Source organism: Pungitius pungitius, chromosome 4 (assembly GCF_949316345.1).
Source record: "Pungitius pungitius chromosome 4, fPunPun2.1, whole genome shotgun sequence".
Classification (NCBI taxonomy): Eukaryota; Metazoa; Chordata; class Actinopteri; order Perciformes; family Gasterosteidae; genus Pungitius; species Pungitius pungitius.
The window spans coordinates 16,955,386-16,973,052 of NC_084903.1; the positions used below are offsets into that span (position 1 = coordinate 16,955,386).

The window sequence follows — 17,667 nt, forward strand, 5'->3', positions numbered from 1 at the left end:
GCTGCCTCCCTGGTTAGGGTTAATGATAAGGGTATGTTGAACTGAAAGGACTTATAAAGACATAATATATGCTAATGTAGTGTAATTCAGAATGCTGCAGTGATATTTCCTTTGGCACAGATGCAGGTGTTGGTTGGACACATCAGAGGACACTGTAAGCAGAAGATGTCCCAGCAGCTCTAAACCCTCTCGGATTTCCTCCAAGCACTCCCTTCTCAGAACACACTCGCAGATAAATTTAGTCTTAAACACAGCCAGTATGTCCCACAAGCATCAACTACTCACATTTAGTCAAAGGACCCATCCAGGACCACCCGGAGGAGCTTTCGTACCACCTGGACGATAAAAAAAAAATTAAGAGATATGGAGCGATGGGCCATGGAAGAAAAAGAGCTGGACTTCAGCAGACACCGAGAGGATGGCAGCCCCTTCAACAGCTGGTCCCTGGTAACAATCCTCAAGCCTTATTTCTTTAATCAGCATCTATGATGATATGCTACAATTTGTTCATTTTAAGAAAGAGTTTCTTGAAAGGCTATAGAAATGGTGAAAGACAATCTCAAAGCAAGGTGTATGGGGGGGGGGGAGGGATCTTGAGCTAAGTTGAGCTTGATAACAACTATATAGAAAGTTTGAAAGAAGAGATGCAATCGCTTTCATATGTAAAGGAGATTTGTTCCATAAAGTGCAGCACAAACTGTAGTAAGTCAAGGCAAGGCAATTTTATTTGTTAAGCACTATTTCAACAACAAGGCAATTCAACGTTCTTCACATAAAACCATTAAAAACATCCAAACAAAAAGCACAGAGATTTACGACCAGTTAAGAACATTGATTGAAACGTAAAAGAAAAACAACCATTCGTCGTACTAATGTGACTGAAAGGCCAGTATGAAATGGAGAAAGACGTGAGGGACATGAGGGAGCCCCCCCCGCCCCCCCTGCCTCCTGGTCAGAGGTCCTTCACTTGCTTTCCTAGAAAGCGAGGCTGAGTCCTTCACTTGGAAGTTCTGATTTAGAATTTCTACTTCAGCGAAAACAGTGGAATTGTGCTTTTGTGAGCACTTACTGACGTGGCAGATCAAGATAAACATCTTAAAGCGAACCTCCTTTTAAAGACTGTTATCAAACAACACGTCAACATCCGACCATTTGCGTGTGTTTACAACATAACCATGTGCTAGATCAACATCTCATTTCTCCCCGCATGACCTCAAGCCCACACTGGTTCCTATAAAGGCATATGACACCACAACGAGGTTATTACATAACAGTCCCAAAATGCGGAGGTAGTGAGTGGCTCAGTGAGGAAAGACAGGAAACACTGGTAAGTCGGGTTTTTTTGCATGTCTGTTGGGACTTCTTCTTCTTCTAGGAGTGGGTGCAGTTGTTTAGTTGTGAAGTGGGGCCCAGGCAGCCTTCTGATTGGCTCATACAGCCATTCCCCCTGCCCCATCCTCCCCTCTCCCCCACCTCCATTAACTCCCCCCTTGTGTGCCAATGACAAGACTGCATTCCTCACACTAGAGATCCGACAACCCCTGAAACAGCAAACCACCTTTTCTCCCCCTCTCTCTCTCTCTCTCTCTCTCTCTCCCTCTCTCTCTCTCTCTCTCTCTCTCTCTCTCTCCCTGTCACGTGTCTGGCATTAGTCGACCCCGCATGGCGGTACCAGGAACACATATATCTCACAACACACACATGCACTAACTGAAACAGACACACACGCTAACATGCACATATATGGACACATACAGTTCCATGCTTAATATAAGATAATCCTTTATTGAATTCATATATACTCACATAAATAAAGAAGTACATAAACTGTAATCAAGGAAATATTTTAATTATAGATAAAACTGTTTTTACTTAGGCATACAGTAGTTCTCCACAGTGTGAGTAAATAAACTAGTTTTCTTTACTCTCACAGCTCTATAACTTTGTTGTTCACACATTCCCACCAACAAGAACATTCTGCAAATTATCTCTCTCTGCTTCTGTCCTATCTCCATATTCTCTCTGTGCAGACCCCCCCCCACCCCCCCTTTCCCCCTCTAGTTGGCCACTGGTTGCTCCCTGTTGAATAGCTCAGTTCTTAGAAAACCCAACACGTGTTTCCTTGTTCCCACTCCAGCTGCCTGCTGCTGATTGTGTGTGTGTGTCTGTGTGTGTGTTTCATGTTTAATGTTTAACTGTTACACTGCAAACGTATATACAAATATGGATTGGCAGCGGAAATGCCTTTAACGAGTCATAAACATTACATTGCTTGAAACTCCCAACTTTTTCTCTTTTACTGTGTGAGTAACCGTGTGTGCTGTGTGTATCACATTACCATGTTGGGAGTGTAAAGGTGGGGTCGCTGCTTCTCACAATCATTGCGCAACATCAACAACAACAACAACAAAAGCAATGAGACCCAGCCAGGGGTTCTTTTTTATTCCTCTAAAGTTGGAACTATGCGTTCGGACTCGACTCTGAGGTCAGGGAATAGCACCTTACATAATCGCCCTATGATCTGATTACAGAAGTCAGCAACGTACATTAGAAGATAAAAAGAAAACTAAACCTTTTCAGGATTAGATATCATGTCCAGTAGAACTGATTCAGTTGTGTGTGTTTGTGCAGCATCTTTTTAACTGTAATGTTTTTGTTTTGCTGAAGGAATTTCTATTTTCTGTCATGCATTAAAGCTTTACATAACAGCAAAACACATATGGCAGGCTTAACTGCTCAGACTATTCTCAGGAGTATATTTTGGTCTGGCAGCATCGTCGCTGTTGAATAAGAATAGAACATTTGCATGCCTATTTATGCAGATCGAAAGTGTCATTGACACGGTAGAAATGATTCTATTATTGATTTTGCCCTCATATTTGTGATTGCTCTCTGCTGCAACTTCCCTCTCTGCGTCAATCTATTTTTTCTACAGAAACACATTTGCATCGTCTTCTTTTATTTACTAGGACATGCATTGGTATCAGTCTGCAGCCTTATTGTATTTTTCTAAAGAGCATATTCAAATATGTACATGTACGAAGAACCCTGATAAAAGTGAATAAAGAAAAGTGCTGGCCCTCATAACATAATGTACTAAGAACATGTGCTAACTGATGTCAACACTGATGTTTTTAAAGTATCACTGTCCCAGTGTAGTGTGCTCACATTCGTTGAGTTAGCCAACGTCGTTCTACTACCTTAAACGACCTCCCTGTGGCATTCGCCCACATTCTGATGGGGTGCTTCATGTTGTTTGTTGATTGTTGCTCAGCCTTCAAAAGAACCTTCCCAATGAAACGGAGTGATAAATCGAACACAGAGAAGCTCTCGTCACCTTTTACAGAGAAGAAAGACTGACTGTAAACATTAGAAACGGGCACAGGAGGAATGAGACGAGAGGGTTGTGATTAAACCGCTCAGAACATTGTTGGCACCCGTGTAAAGAGCAACGCTGAGGAGCCTCTGAATAGATAAGGAGATATTTAAAGACAGTAACCACCTCTACAACAGACTGTTCTCCCTGCTGCCTCCTGGAAAGAGATACAGAAGTAACAGCTGCAGAAAAAAAACACACTGTAATTTTCAATTTTCCTTAAATCTGTTTGATATTTTGATAGTTTGATAGTTTGAGCTTGAGTGTCAGATGATATGATCAATGCCAATTTAAAATCAGTGTCTAATCAATCTTCTCTTCCAACATCATCAAACAAGTTGATTCCCTAAGATCTTTTAATTGTGGCTTAAGTGGAGCTTCTTGAATAATTACCGTATTACACAAAGATTGGGTAAAATGTTGCAGTATTCTGTGATGAATTAGATTTCCACATTAAAACAGTTTCATGACCATTTCAACAGCTTAATTTGACCATTATTAATTTGCGTAAATTAATTCTATGCTATTTTAGAATAAAACCCTATATGTTGGACAATATATTCACATAGCTTCAATGTGTCAGGACAACAGTACAGATTTATATTTTGAAAACTGAGACACAGTCGATTCATCTCACAACTACAGATAACGCATATAAAGGTAGTTTTAATGGTCAGATCTACAGGTGTAAATGTTAGAACGTTAATATGAACCTTTGGTCGAAATATTCTGCAGCTTTTTTCCAGAAAGGTAGAGGTCAAATATTCCCACGAGGGGTCGGGTTGGTTAAAGCTTAAACAACAAACCAGGTGGCAAACTGACTGAGGAATGAACACTGCCACAACATGGCAACCCTACACTAGTCCTGTAAAAGGGGTTAGAGCTGATCCAAAACATATAAATAATTGATTTACTATCCATTAATAAAGCCATAATTACAACATGTAAATCCTGTACAAAACCTTAATAGACAATAATAGATTTCATAAGTTAATAATTGCACCCAAGGTTTAGGAAATACGGAAATAGTAGATCTTCACTTAGAATCAAAGTTGCTTGATAAATAGAAAAAAAAGACAACATCTTTTTGTCAACATTGCGTTACGTCATCGCCGCCTCAGCCAACCAGATCGCTCGGTGCTCGTAGTCGGAGGCAGTGTGGGAGGAATATTCTATCGGTGGTTTAAATAGCGAAGCAGGCTCGAGGGGAGATGTCAACATTAGATGCGAGAAAAGCGTCACGCACCATGTTTGCATCTGAAGACGTGACGGACTAACCCACGGGAGGACGTGTGTTGGAGCGTTCGACTGGCGCAAGGATTTCCGAGCGAAACGCGAGATCGATAATTAATGTAAGTAGTCTTGTGGGATCGTGGAGATTCCGGCCGTTAGTTGCATATTAAACATCGTAATAGTCTATATATTCGGTATTTGTAAGCATTGGCTTGGACGTCGGTTGCGGCTGTTTGAGTGACGCTCGGCTGCAGACTGCAGAGCCTCACCCCGCGTGCAGATGTTTACATGAACCTACAATCACAACCTCAGAGCCCTCTCATCTACCATTCAGCTTCATGTCCACAAAAACACACGTCCTTCTAAGTGCGTTGCCTATTTATTGAGGGTACGGTCAAACCTAAATACATAGTAACAAAGATCTTCGATTGTCCTTGAAGCTTTTTGGTTGTGGTGTCAGTCCAACTGCGGCTACAGACTCATTTCATAGATGTAATTGGATACATGTTCACATGATCTGTCTGTAAATCTCTTAGCTATTCTGTCCCCTCTGTCCGCCTCGCTGTTTATGTGATGGCATCACATGGGTTGTTGCTTTCTTGCCTCAGAAATAACAGCCGTTATAAGGTGCCTTTTATTGTTGTAATGCAGTACTGAAATGGTACTGCATTACATTGAATGAGCCTGTGCATTGTCCCGTCATTGGCTATTACATAACGGAGTAGCATCGTGATTGGCTGGACGACTGGGCAAGGCTCTGCCGAAATGTGTGTGTGCGCGCATGTGTGTGTGTGTGTGTGTTAAGAGACCCGTCGGTTTGCACATGGTCGATGTTGACAGTGATATCAGATTTGTGGCATGTCTACTAATGTGTTCACGTGCATGTGTGTTTGTGAGACACATTTAGAAAAAGACTGAAGGGGTCAAAAGGTTATGCAATTGTATGTTAAAAGTCCCACTCCCAGTTATTAAGCAATAAGTCAAAGTGAATAAGGAAAGAACGGGTCCAAATGTCAAAACAGCAAACGGTGGGAACTGCAGAGTTTTTCATTCATAAAACATAAAACATTTTAAATGCCAAGCAAGGCAAATGCAAAGCTATGTATCACTTCAATTAGACAAATGTGATTTGGATTAGAAACCCTGATTTGGATTGTCTCACCTTCAAGTCTCACAAATCGAAGCGGCACTGCTGTTTATTTTTAAGGACATGCGATCGATTCACATTTATGTGCACAGTAAATACATTTAAATATACATTTATATAATATATTAGCAGAGGAGGCAGGAAGCTCAGTCTGAACACAGTGTGGTAGTGTCTTGTGCAGCTATAGCGAACAGGTCTGAACTAGTCTGATGTTAAGATTAAGTTTACCCTCCCTCAAAATGCTGGGTCATTAGAGCGAAAGAGGCTTGTTGTGAGATTAACAATAATTGATGGGTGTTAACAAATCACTCTCTTCATATTAATGTTCTCACATGGTCTGCCAAAATATAGAGCCATCTGTCCCATAGGCACGCTGTGAGGATAAGTGAGTATGTGGGGGGGGGTTGTATCTGAGAATAGTATCTGAGACCCAAACAGTTGGCAGGTGGAGATAAAAAGGGGCGGTCAATGCAATCTTTTTCTCTTACCTTTTCAGGCCTCTCTTTCTGCCTTTGTATCTGCCTCTGTCTTTATTCTTTTGTTCTTAATCATAGGGTTTTGTTTCCTTTTCTTATGAGTGGGTTCCGTCCAACTCATTTAGCAGATTCTGAGGTGTCAGCCTAGCAATGCCTTACCTACCTGTTTGAAGCACATAATTAATTATTTTTGCATTGCGAAAGACTTTAAAGTATCTTTTGAAATTTTGCAATGTACAAAAAATAAATCAGTTTGACCAATACGCTGATCGATGTCCTAACTGCAGTAATCCTATTGGCTGGTGTAGAATGTAGTCTGACATGTGTATTGTAAATAATTACACATTTGTATGAAATAATGAAATATCTACTTATTTATTCATTTATTTTAACTTCTCTTCTAAATATATTTTCTTATTATTCTCAGTGTTTCTCTGAACACCAAATCAACAACCTCTCATCTCACAGCCCAGTGAATGCGGCTCCCTGCCTGTGCCTCTCTGCAGGGCCGTGTTTGGCATTCTAGAAAGAGAGCCTTAGAGGCTCTGGATCAGGGACTGGCACAGCAACATGTGATTACTTTAGTCCCAGATGGAGTGTATCTGCCTTCCAAAAATAAATAAACCATCTTCTTCTTCTTTTTTTCCGAAAAAGCTGGATGTTTTCACACCAACGCAACCACACACCAATCAAAAGACAACACGCTGAGCAACGCCAGAAGAATAAAGTCATTGTTTATGGTGCTCGGGCTGGCACGTGTGGGCAGTGATTGGACTCAGTGGATCAATAATGTGTTTCAATGTGGCTAGAAGGCCTTACACAAACATCTCATCCGTCCAGAGTTTGACCCCCCGACAGTTAACAGGTCCACTGAGGGGCATTTGTCCTGCCTGAGTGGGGTGCTTATCAGGTAAAGCAAAACTCTACCTTTCCTCTTTCTTTCCCAATCTGTCTCCAGCTAGAGACCATGAACTACGTGGGTCAGTTGGCGGGCCAGGTATTTGTGCAGGTCAAGGAGCTTTACAGGGGGCTCAACCCTGCGACGCTGTCTGGATGCATAGACGTCATCGTGGTCCGGCAGCCCGACGGCTCCCTGCATTGCTCCCCCTTCCACGTACGCTTCGGCAAGATGGGAGTGCTGCGCTCCCGCGAGAAAGTGGTGAGATGACGGTTCGCTGCCTCCCTCGCACTTTGACTCATCCTCTTTTTTCTATTTAATCTGCACGTACAGTGTAGTTTTGCTGTTGCTCGCACTTCTAATGTAACAACAGCATGAAAGGAAAAGCAAATGAAAAGAAAAGTTTTACAAACAAAATATTTGGCATTCAAATATGTGGACATACCTATCATTTCAAATTTACACTTAACAGGAAAATCCAGATTAGCTTGTATGTGTAGTATAGTATTTTAACAAGCCAGAAACCATGTTGTAATAGCTGAAAATCCAACAGCAATTCATTACATGTGGAATTACAATACAAGTGGATGACAGCACATCAACTCTGTATGTAAGCATTTTTCTTCATTTTAAAAGTGGCACGCACATAACTACAGTCATTTCTATGATAAGACAGACTATACACATTTTTTGACTGTAACATAACTTTATCATAACATCAACTATGTTGACTCAAAATCCAAAATCGACAGTGTCATTGAGGTTGAGAACACGTATATATTTTAAGAACTGCTATCCTCTCCCGCAGGTGGACATAGAAATTAACGGAGAGCCAGTGAGTTTGCACATGAAGCTGGGGGAGAACGGAGAGGCCTTCTTCGTTGAAGAGGCTGAGAACACAATGGTAAGTCATCACTCTCAGTAAACCCAAACACACACAGGTTGGATCATAGCTCAGCAACACATAGATCTGATGTGCTGCAAAAATAAACTAGAAAGTGCTTGATTGGATTGCTACAAATACACATCGTTACACATTTTACAAAATAAAGTTAGAGTTTATTTATTTCTCTTGTAAATCAACATCACCTTAATGGAACCATTTAAAGATGTTAAGTAAATGAGAGCTTCTCTTGTGATTAAAAGGAAGTCATAATCTTAGTCAACAGCAGCCTGGACAATTTCCAATGGCCTGGTTTGATTTAATAAGGTTTATACTTTGAAAGGTAAAAAATTATATGAATGAACGGGCAAATCTAGTTTGAAATATAAAATACTAACACCACACAGTCATTTATACTGCCTTGCAGCACTAATAATTGAATTCATCAGGATGCCACAAACATGTTTCCTTGTATTCCATAAACAAATAAGCTTGATCCTTTAAAAACCTGCAGAGGCACTGCAGGTTAGGAGCAACAAATTCATTCTACTGTAAGCAACGCAGTACAGTGGGACAAGTAAACGATGGGGAGGAGGTGTAAGGATGGAAAAGAGAGAAAGAAAAGAGAGAAAGTCAACAAATAAAAAAATCGGAATCATCAAGAAGCAGATCAAATGATGTGATCACATAGAGAAACAGATACTGGCAGCAAGATGGATGTCTTTGGACACTTTTTACTCCAATTTATCAGAGTAGGAGTTAGTAGTAGAATCATTTGTAAAATGCTAGGCAAAGGCTTCATGGGAAGCTGGGGGGTCAGGGGCACGATGGGCAAGGAAGGAAAGAAGGATCAGTGGGGAGCAGGAATCGAGTTGGCTACGATTCACAGTTAGGAGTTAAGAGGAATATTTCTTAATCTGAAGGATCTAATTTGTAATCTGAAGAAATACATTGCACTAATCCTCCTTTGATGACTTACTGTCTGATTGGGAGAGTTTCTCCAACAGTCGTTCCGTGGCTTCTCTTTTGAGTGTGTCCTGCAAGAATATTATAAAGACTCAGTTCTCAATGAATGGGAAAACATTTAATCAGTTTATCAAAGTTTATCAAACTCAAACAAACACAGAGAATTATTTATAAATTCTCTAAACCGCGTCCGTCTCACTGTCTGGGCCCTCGGTCAAAACCCTTCTCCTAACGTTTCCTCCGCAGTGGAAAATTAGCAGGGGGCTATTTATAGGTTTGCCAAATTCCCTTTCCCTACATTGAGCTGCACACAGACTGGGCTGAAACAGGCAAACAGCTCCGTTTGGAATGGAAAAAGATCAACAATGTGTATGTCAACTTGCTGAAATGATGTGTCCTCTCTATGTTGACAGGAAATCGTTCCGTCCTACCTAGCAACATCGCCCATCATGTCAACCGGGGCAGAGTTAATGGAGTCCCATTTTGGAAGGCGCAGTTCTCGTCACCATGGTAACCCCTGTTAAAAATAATGAATGTAGGAACTTGTGAAAACGTGTGTGTGTGCTTTCCTAACAGTTTACCTTATCACGCCACATAGACGCCATCCTCTGCAGCTCACTTGCTATCCAGAGCCTAGGACAGCAGCAAAGTGATGGAGGGATCATCAAGAAGAGGAGGAAGAGGAGGAAGAAGACACGGCCAGAGGCAGGCGGGGGAGGAGGAGGAGGAGGAGGGAGGAGAGAGGAGAGCGGGGGAGAGTTCTCTGAGGACCAGGACATGTTTACTATTGACTTGAGCTCGGATGAGGAGAGAGACGGAGACAACAGGTGTGTATGTGTGCGTGCAAGTGACAGATTCACATTGTTGATATGCTGTTATTGTTGTTGTTGTTGTTGATGGTGTGTAAGATATTATAATGATCATTTTGATGGCTCAAATTAAATGATTATTAACAATTCATGTGGATGAGAATTACTGTAATGTGTACTTCAACAGTATTTAAATACTATGATGTGCGCACGCTGTAAAGTAATGTGTGTATGCATGTAAGTGACATGTCCCTGCATGTGTGTGTCTGTGTTCAGACCTGCGTATGGAGATCAGGGGGCGACAAAGCACAGCAGCGATTGGATGTGTTCAAAGAGGTATTCCTTTCAAACTAATCATCTGAAGTCTTACACTTAACTGTTAACTGTTTCATGTACTCTTACTATCCCCTATTGCTTTTCTAATTCCATTTATCTTGTACAGAGCATTTTCCATTTATTTTAAGTAAAGATTATTTACTGTTTCTCACTCACTCTTTCTGTCTACTCATTTTTTCTGTGTCTTTCTATCTTTCTTTAGTCAGACGATTAAGGAAAATCTCTCAATCCCTCCAACCTGTGGTCTGTCCATCTCTTGTCCGCAGACGACTTCTCACTTTTCCACCCCTCTTAGGTATCATCTACAATTTGTCCCTCACTAAATGCTGGAAATGAGTTGATGAAGGAAAAATTTGGATCTGACATTTTGGAATTATTTATATTTATTTATATTTTGAACTTGATCATGTATGTCAAAGGTACTTTATCTGTAAAAATAGATATAATTAAGTATCTTTCACTTTCCCAGCAGCCCCGGCAATTCTAGGTCTTCAACACCAAAGAGCGACTCAGAGCTGACCAATGGGAGCAAAGACAACCCTGAGATGTTGTGGACTTGGGGGGAACTTCCACAAGCGGCTCAGGTATTTACTCACACACGCATTCAGCACCTCATCACACTTACATATTGTATTCACGTTTCAAAACCATATGTGACTTGTATTGGTTTTCATTAAAAGAGAAGTTTGACATGTCTTAGTGAATTAGCTTAGCACGAAAACAAGGAACAGCTTGCCAGCCTTCTTGACCCTATGAAGCTCATTGTTTAACAGTTCAGCAGTTGCCAGGCAAACAATGATTTAAGAAAGTCACCAAACATTAAGTGAAAAAGGGATGTGTCTATCTGCAAGTTATTATGCCGTGCTGCTTGTACGAATTAAAGAAATTAAATATAATGTGTTTATAAGTGAGATTTAGAGTTTCATTTGAGTGGAAACTGTTAACGAGGGACAGAATTTCCTATTTCTTTATGCTAAGCTAAGCTAACAGGTCGCTGGCTCTAGAAACATTCACTGGTAGTGATCTTCTAAAAGATGCAATTAAGTGCATTTTTTTTTATTAGAAAAGCTACATGGAGATGAGGTATATTTGAACAGAAGACAAACATATTGTGTAACAAGTTGGATCTCTTTCTCCTTCACAGCCACCCTTCTTGACTTCCCTCCAGAAGAAGAACCCGGCCGGAGCGCTCTCCATCCCAGTGTCAGCCGCCACTCATTTCAGAGCCGTCAGTGACACGGAGTCGCCCTCCTTTGCTCTCCAGGCTCCCCGGCCAGGGGAGACCGCTGCTCACGATGGGGCCAAGGACACCGAGGAGAGCAACGATGGAGCCGTGGTGGAACTGCCCACCAAGACTGAGGGCACGGCTGAAGGTGAGCACTCTAGCTTTATAGGAGAGAAAAATGATCCAGTATATTTTGTTGACCCATGAGCTGGTTTTAATGCATCGATTCATTCTAAACTCTGTTTTCTTGCTGTAGCGAGAGAGGTGGAATGTGTCGGTCCATTATGTCCGGAGCTGGAGGGCTTCACGGCCTGTTCAGTGTCTCCCAGGATTCTCCTTGATCGTCTTGATGAATTTGAGAATAGAAGAAGTCCCATTAGAAGTACAGATTCTCCATCCAAGAGGAAAGGTATGTGCTCCATCTCAGGCACTAAACAACAACAGTGTGCTCATGGAATCAGAAATTATGAAGCCAAAAGTCTGTTTATAATGTTATTTTATTGCACAAATTCTGCCAATGTAAAACACACTAACCCACAGAAAAAGGGAAAACATGGTTTGCATGAATTGGAGATTTCATTTTGGGTCAATGCCATCCATAGTGCTGCAAGAACTGCTTAAAAACTCCTTAGCATTATCATGCTACTGATACTGACTATGTGTAATGTTGTCCTTTATTAGAAAAGAGAAGCCAACACCTCGGTTCTGATGGCGTTTACCTGGACGATATTACAGAGCTGGAGCCTGAAGTAGCTGCTCTGTACTTCCCCAAAAGGTTCTGTAAGCTACATTTACATGTGCAAAATGTTTGCATGCTTTTTACTAAATATATTCCATTCAAATACACGTACCTACTTCATAAAGATCTTTCATGTGCTTGTACATTGCATCTATTTTACATACGAGAAAAAAAGTGCAGGATCCATGAAACAAATATGCTCATTTTGAAATAATCAGAGATATGGGCCAAGTTGTATTCTGAACATTTATTATTACAGTTAAATAACCGGGTAAGCTGTTTAAAGCTACTTTACTAACAAACCCTTTCCTCAGTGACGCAGGCGGCAGCTCAATGAGAGGGGACTCCGAGCTGATGATGGCGATGGGAGTGCGGAGTGCAAATCAGTCCCCACAGTCAGTGGGCAGCAGTGGGGTGGACAGCGGCGTGGACAGTTTGTCCGACCAAGTCGGGGACCTGCCTCACGTGGCCATATCTCTGTGCGGAGGACTCACTGACAACAGCGAGATCACAAGAGGTAGGAAAAAGGAATGTGCAAAAAATAAGGTTACATTTTTGCTCAACCCCTGTGATTAAAGATTAAAGTCTGTCTACGTGTGAATGTTCTTGCCTCCATATGTACCGTGTTTCTGTGTATTTAACGCCACAGAGCAGTTCCAGGAGAGGGCAATTTCCTTCCAGAAGTTCTCTGAAAATCCTTCTATAATCGACGATCCAAACCTGGTGGTCAAGATAGGAAGCAAGTATGTACAGCTACACCGAAGCTACACACTACCTAAGTGCTGTTCACACTAGACATGGTAATGCCTATTGAGCTAAACAGAATAGTTACTCATACGGGGAAATCTGCTTATTTGCCTGATGGAAGATAAAAAGATGAATACAACTGTCTTGTGTTTACTTTAAACGTGAAGTTAGCCAAAGCAGCCGAGGAGAATTGTTAGCAGAAAGACTGGAGAGGACATATATATTTATGTGTATGTATGACAGTTGTCTTTCGTCAAATAGAACTGAGGTGTAAAAAAGTGCTTCTAGCTCCCTCTCTCATCTTTTGTAGGTACTACAACTGGAGCACAGCAGCTCCTGTCATGTTGGCCATGCAGGTCTATCAGAAACCGCTGCCACAGGTAAGACCGCCACAGCAATACCTCAATATTCACATTCATTTGTTCCCAGTTCACTGTATGTTTTATGACATGATATTATGGATTCAGTATTTATTTAACTTGAGAAAAATAAATAAAACACGTGGGGCTACACATTCCTGTCCTTACAGGTAAATCTGCACAGTATAGAATGAATGCTTGGACTACCCATAATAAATTACAATTATTATGTTATCTGATTACTTTAATTTGATTATACTATAATTAATTTGTGTGTGGTGCTTTGTGTCGTATTTTTTGTAGTATTGCACAACCTCCCCCAACACTTTCTCCTGTATACTGCCAGCATTTTGCAATCATTAATTAGTAGTAATTCTCTCTAGTCTGACGTGTCACTGCAGTTTTGTCAACTGCCAGTGTCCTCTGATAATTTCATCAAAAAGCCAACCCGATTCTACTAGGTGATGTGTGCACATTTGTTTCTGGCTCTCAAAATAATCCAAATTCAAACTTTTTAGTTATTGTAAAAATTGTATTTTATCTGCGGCACCAACTGCAATGGACAAAGCTGACAGTATTGTTACTGATACTAATAATGTCATGTCTTTATCCCCCGCCTTATTTTTCTGTGTCCCAACATCCCTGCCATCTTTGTGTGTACCAAGTGTTCGTGTCTGAGCTACGTGTTTTCTGCTTTCGGGCTCTTCTCGTACTGCCTCCCCGGCCTGTTTGGCTCTGGCGCCTCCCGGCCTGTACGCCGTTTTCTTGCTTTGCTCAAGTGTTGGTCACAGCATGTGTGTTCACCCCTGGCCACCATGTCTCTCTCTCCTTTCTTGTGGTGTGTCTTTGTTTGCTTTCCCCGCTGCTCCAGTCACTGCCTTCTTTTTGTTTGTATCATTGAAAATCCACCTGTACACCTCTTCATTTTGCGGATTTAGTTGGAGTTTTGTGTGGATTTTCTCCAGGATCTTTGTTTTACTATCATACTTTTTTGTGATTTCTCGTCATTTGATCATGGGTGTGCCTGTGTTTTGTGCATCACTTTGTTTTGAGTTATTTCTATACCAGTTTTGTGTTGAATTTTCAGTCAGTTTTGAGTTGTGCATGGTTGTCTTCAGGCGTCAGTGGAGAACATCATGAAGGAGAAGATGCCAAAGAAAGGAGGACGCTGGTGGTTCTCGTGGAGGAGCCGGAATAGCGACTCCAAATCAGTAAGTGCAGATGTACACGTATTATAAGTGAGCTCCTAAAAAATGAAATGTGATTCGTGTTAAGCCTTTTTACTATTTACACTGTAAAGAGTGTCAAATAGGACAAATGAGAAAGCCAAAGGTTGCTAGACTCACAATAACACGCCAAACAAGGTTTTCGGTTGATTGAACCAGTTTGGAACTTTTGGAACATTTGTGCACTTCAGGAATCCGTGACTGAAGCAGGTGGAGAAGGTGGAGAAGGTGGAGAGGGCTCACTCGCTCTGCCCGCAGGAAACAGGTAACTTCAGACCACGTTTTTGCTTCTTTTCTTTTTTCTCTTTAAAACAAAATATTTCTTTCTCATTGCTACCGTTCTTCAACCAAGTTCCACCAAGTTGTTTGTCTTTTTCAGGATGAAGGACGAGTCGTCCTCCAGTGATGAGGACCACGCATTGTCCATCCAGGCGTCAGGATCCTGCCAATCGGAGCTCCCTGGCAGCGTCTGTTTTAAGAAGACTCTTCGGCTAACCTCGGAGCAACTGGTATGTGTCACTGCTGTTTTATTCCGCTGCGCTGGAACGGACACTGGAATGAAGGATGGTCGTGTGTTTACAGGCAGGCCTGCAGCTGAAGGAAGGTCCTAATGACGTGGTGTTCAGCGTGACCACTCAGTATCAGGGCACCTGCCGTTGCCGCGGCACGATCTATCTTTGGAGCTGGGATGACAAGATAGTCATCTCGGATATTGATGGTACCATTACCAGGTGAGGAGGGCCGTTCATAGAGATAGTCCAGCTGTAAGAGATCTACAAACCCAATACAACAGAAGGTTGTTCAACTCGTGGGTGCTTTGCCTCTTTAAGTGTACCTGTATTTATTGTGCGATGTTGCCTTTCGTTTGTCACACTTTAGGTCAGACACCCTTGGTCACATCCTCCCCACACTAGGTAAAGACTGGACCCACCAGGGCATTGCACGGCTCTACCACAAAGTCAGCCTGTGAGTGCTACTTTTTCATTTGTGCGGTGTAATTTGTCAATTTAAAGCAATCAATAAAAAAATGATAACAAAGTTGAATCATTTAGTTTTTCACTACAAATGGAAGTCTAATCATTCCTAATTGAAATATGGGTGCACGTCTTAGTATAAGCACTGTCTTTTGTGTCATAGGAATGGATATAAATTCATGTACTGCTCAGCGAGGGCCATCGGCATGGCTGACATGACACGCGGATATCTGCACTGGGTCAACGAGAGGGGTACCATGCTGCCAATAGGCCCCGTGCTGCTCAGTCCCAGCAGCCTTTTTTCTGCCTTACACAGGTCAGGTACACACTCCCAATACAAAATGCTACTCTCAAGTAGTAAGAATTTGGTATTAATCAAGGAAAACCCTTTTTTCCAGTAGATGTTATATTTGTTATATTTTGTGTTGTTCAGGGAGGTGATTGAGAAGAAACCAGAGAAGTTTAAGATTGAATGTCTCGGAGACATAAAGCATCTGTTCTTACCCAACACTGAGCCTTTCTACGCTGCTTTCGGCAACAGAGCGACGGTGAGACGGCTGCACGTGAACATGTACATGCATGTATTTCCTAATCATTTGGTTGGTACTTCTTCCTTTTTGGTAGTGATACTAATTGTTTGATGTATGATTTCAGGATGTGTATTCCTACAAGGAGGTGGGCGTTCCGCTGAACCGGATATTCACTGTCAATCCCAAGGGAGAGCTGATACAGGAGCACGCCAAAACCAATATCTCTTCGTAAGATATATCGTCTCTTTCGCTGGATTCACATCCATGTGATCTGACTCTGGACCCACGTGTTTGCAGATGTTTGACGTCTAAATTATGCTTGAACTCATGAAATCATTTCCGGTGTGTCCCCCTCAGCTTCGAGCGTCTGTGCGAGATGGTTGACCATGACTTCCCGGTCCTGGCTCTGGAAGGGGAAGCTGACACTTTCGACCAGGTCAACTACTGGCGTGAACAAATTCCTGACGCCACCAACGAGCAAGAAGAAGACCCGCAGACCCTTGAGACACGCTGAGAAAATAGGTCCTTGAGTGCGGGGCTGGGGGCGGCGTTGGTTTCTTAATTCAACGTAAAGTCGACAGCCCAGTTTCCGAGTGAAGGTGTTGGTTATTTTAAAATCAAAGAACCTTTTCTGATAAACTACTGAACCGCCAGCTCACTCAAGGATTAAGGATTTCAGATAAGTTACTGCGACTACTGATATTCAATATGCCACTTGGACCAACCACCTTGCCACCAGTGAACAGGCAGCATACAAGCAGATTTCAGGGTTCATTGAAAATAAGACTACGGATTTCTTTTTATAAAGAAAAGAAATCGTGGCTGAATTTTGACACTTGCTTGTGAGAGGGCTAAGTGACAAATTGCTCAATGCTGTCAAACAGTCACATGACATTCATTTTAACGTGCACAGACTCACACTGCACTGAACCTGGGATCCCTGGCCATCCCTTCTTTCTTGTATCACCCTGAAAAAGCTCTTTAAATAGTAACTAATAATCTTACTGAAATGTAAGGACCCACCTTACAAATTAGATAACAACACAGATATTTACGATATTTACCGATTCGCAGATTCTACGCCGGACAAGCTTCAACAATCCATAATAAAACATTAAAGACATGTACCGTTCAGCTTTTAGAACCTCTAACCTGTTGGTGCATCGTTCATTTTAAGGAAGCAAATTATACATTTTACTTATCATATGCAATATATACACCAAATAGTAAGAAGAGATAGATAGCCTTGGTTACACCTGGCCCAGGTATGTAGCTGTTGTAATCTTTTCTGACCTCTAGTACAATACAGCACAACAAGTTGCTACTTAAACACCCTATAACATAACATTTGACAACATAACATAACATTAAGCCATCCAGAACATGCAAAAAAGAGCACAGCTACTGTATCCATTAATATTTCTAAGGCAAACTACTTTGCAGGTCCAGCTAAATGTGCGTGGCCTGCTGACTGTGCTGTGAAAGGGGAAAGATGCTCAGTGAAGAAGCACAAGATGAATGCAAATGACTACCAGTGAAAACCCTGCAATGTAGAATATAATTGACTTAGCATGTATGTTATTACATTTAATTATTTATAACGTAAATCAATCAATGAAATTACTATAGAAGCTAAAAGAAAACTAATGGGGAATTAACCTTTTGAACTGTTGATGTTCATATGCCGTTGGGTAGACCTGTGTGAATTGTTTTAACAGAAGAGATGTGTAGGGCGCATGCTGA

The 17,667-nt window shown here is 41.6% G+C and overlaps 1 protein-coding gene across 4 annotated transcripts; it reads left to right on the forward strand.

The window, feature by feature from the left end:
* The first annotated feature begins 266 nt into the window (after positions 1-266).
* On the forward strand, positions 267-17,667 carry lpin1a (lipin 1a). Of its 4 annotated transcripts, none has more exons than XM_037487222.2 (24): positions 267-447; positions 7,191-7,391; positions 7,939-8,034; positions 9,393-9,489; positions 9,578-9,806; positions 10,065-10,124; positions 10,327-10,419; positions 10,594-10,708; positions 11,269-11,497; positions 11,606-11,758; positions 12,031-12,124; positions 12,403-12,605; positions 12,738-12,831; positions 13,146-13,215; positions 13,860-13,946; positions 14,313-14,405; positions 14,612-14,685; positions 14,800-14,929; positions 15,003-15,151; positions 15,300-15,386; positions 15,558-15,710; positions 15,828-15,942; positions 16,049-16,152; positions 16,282-17,667. In XM_037487222.2, exons 1-24 carry the CDS (start codon positions 364-366, stop codon positions 16,436-16,438), a joined length of 2,967 nt encoding a protein of 988 aa, XP_037343119.2. In that variant the 5' UTR covers positions 267-363; the 3' UTR covers positions 16,439-17,667. The 4 variants fall into 4 exon arrangements, with proteins under 4 accessions (XP_037343119.2, XP_037343127.2, XP_037343144.2 ...); XM_037487237.2 differs by lacking the exon at positions 267-447 and adding an exon at positions 3,179-4,728; XM_037487230.2 differs by lacking the exon at positions 13,860-13,946 and having other exon boundaries at positions 268-447.

Coding starts and splice junctions, on each gene's coding strand:
- lpin1a (XM_037487222.2), top strand. CDS start 364: ATGGAGCGATGGGCCATGGAAGAAAAAGAGCTGGACTTCAGCAGACAC. Junction 11,759..12,030: donor TTCTCCATCCAAGAGGAAAG/GTATGTGCTCCA, acceptor GTCCTTTATTAG/AAAAGAGAAGCCAACACCTC. Junction 12,832..13,145: donor GTGGTCAAGATAGGAAGCAA/GTATGTACAGCT, acceptor CATCTTTTGTAG/GTACTACAACTGGAGCACAG.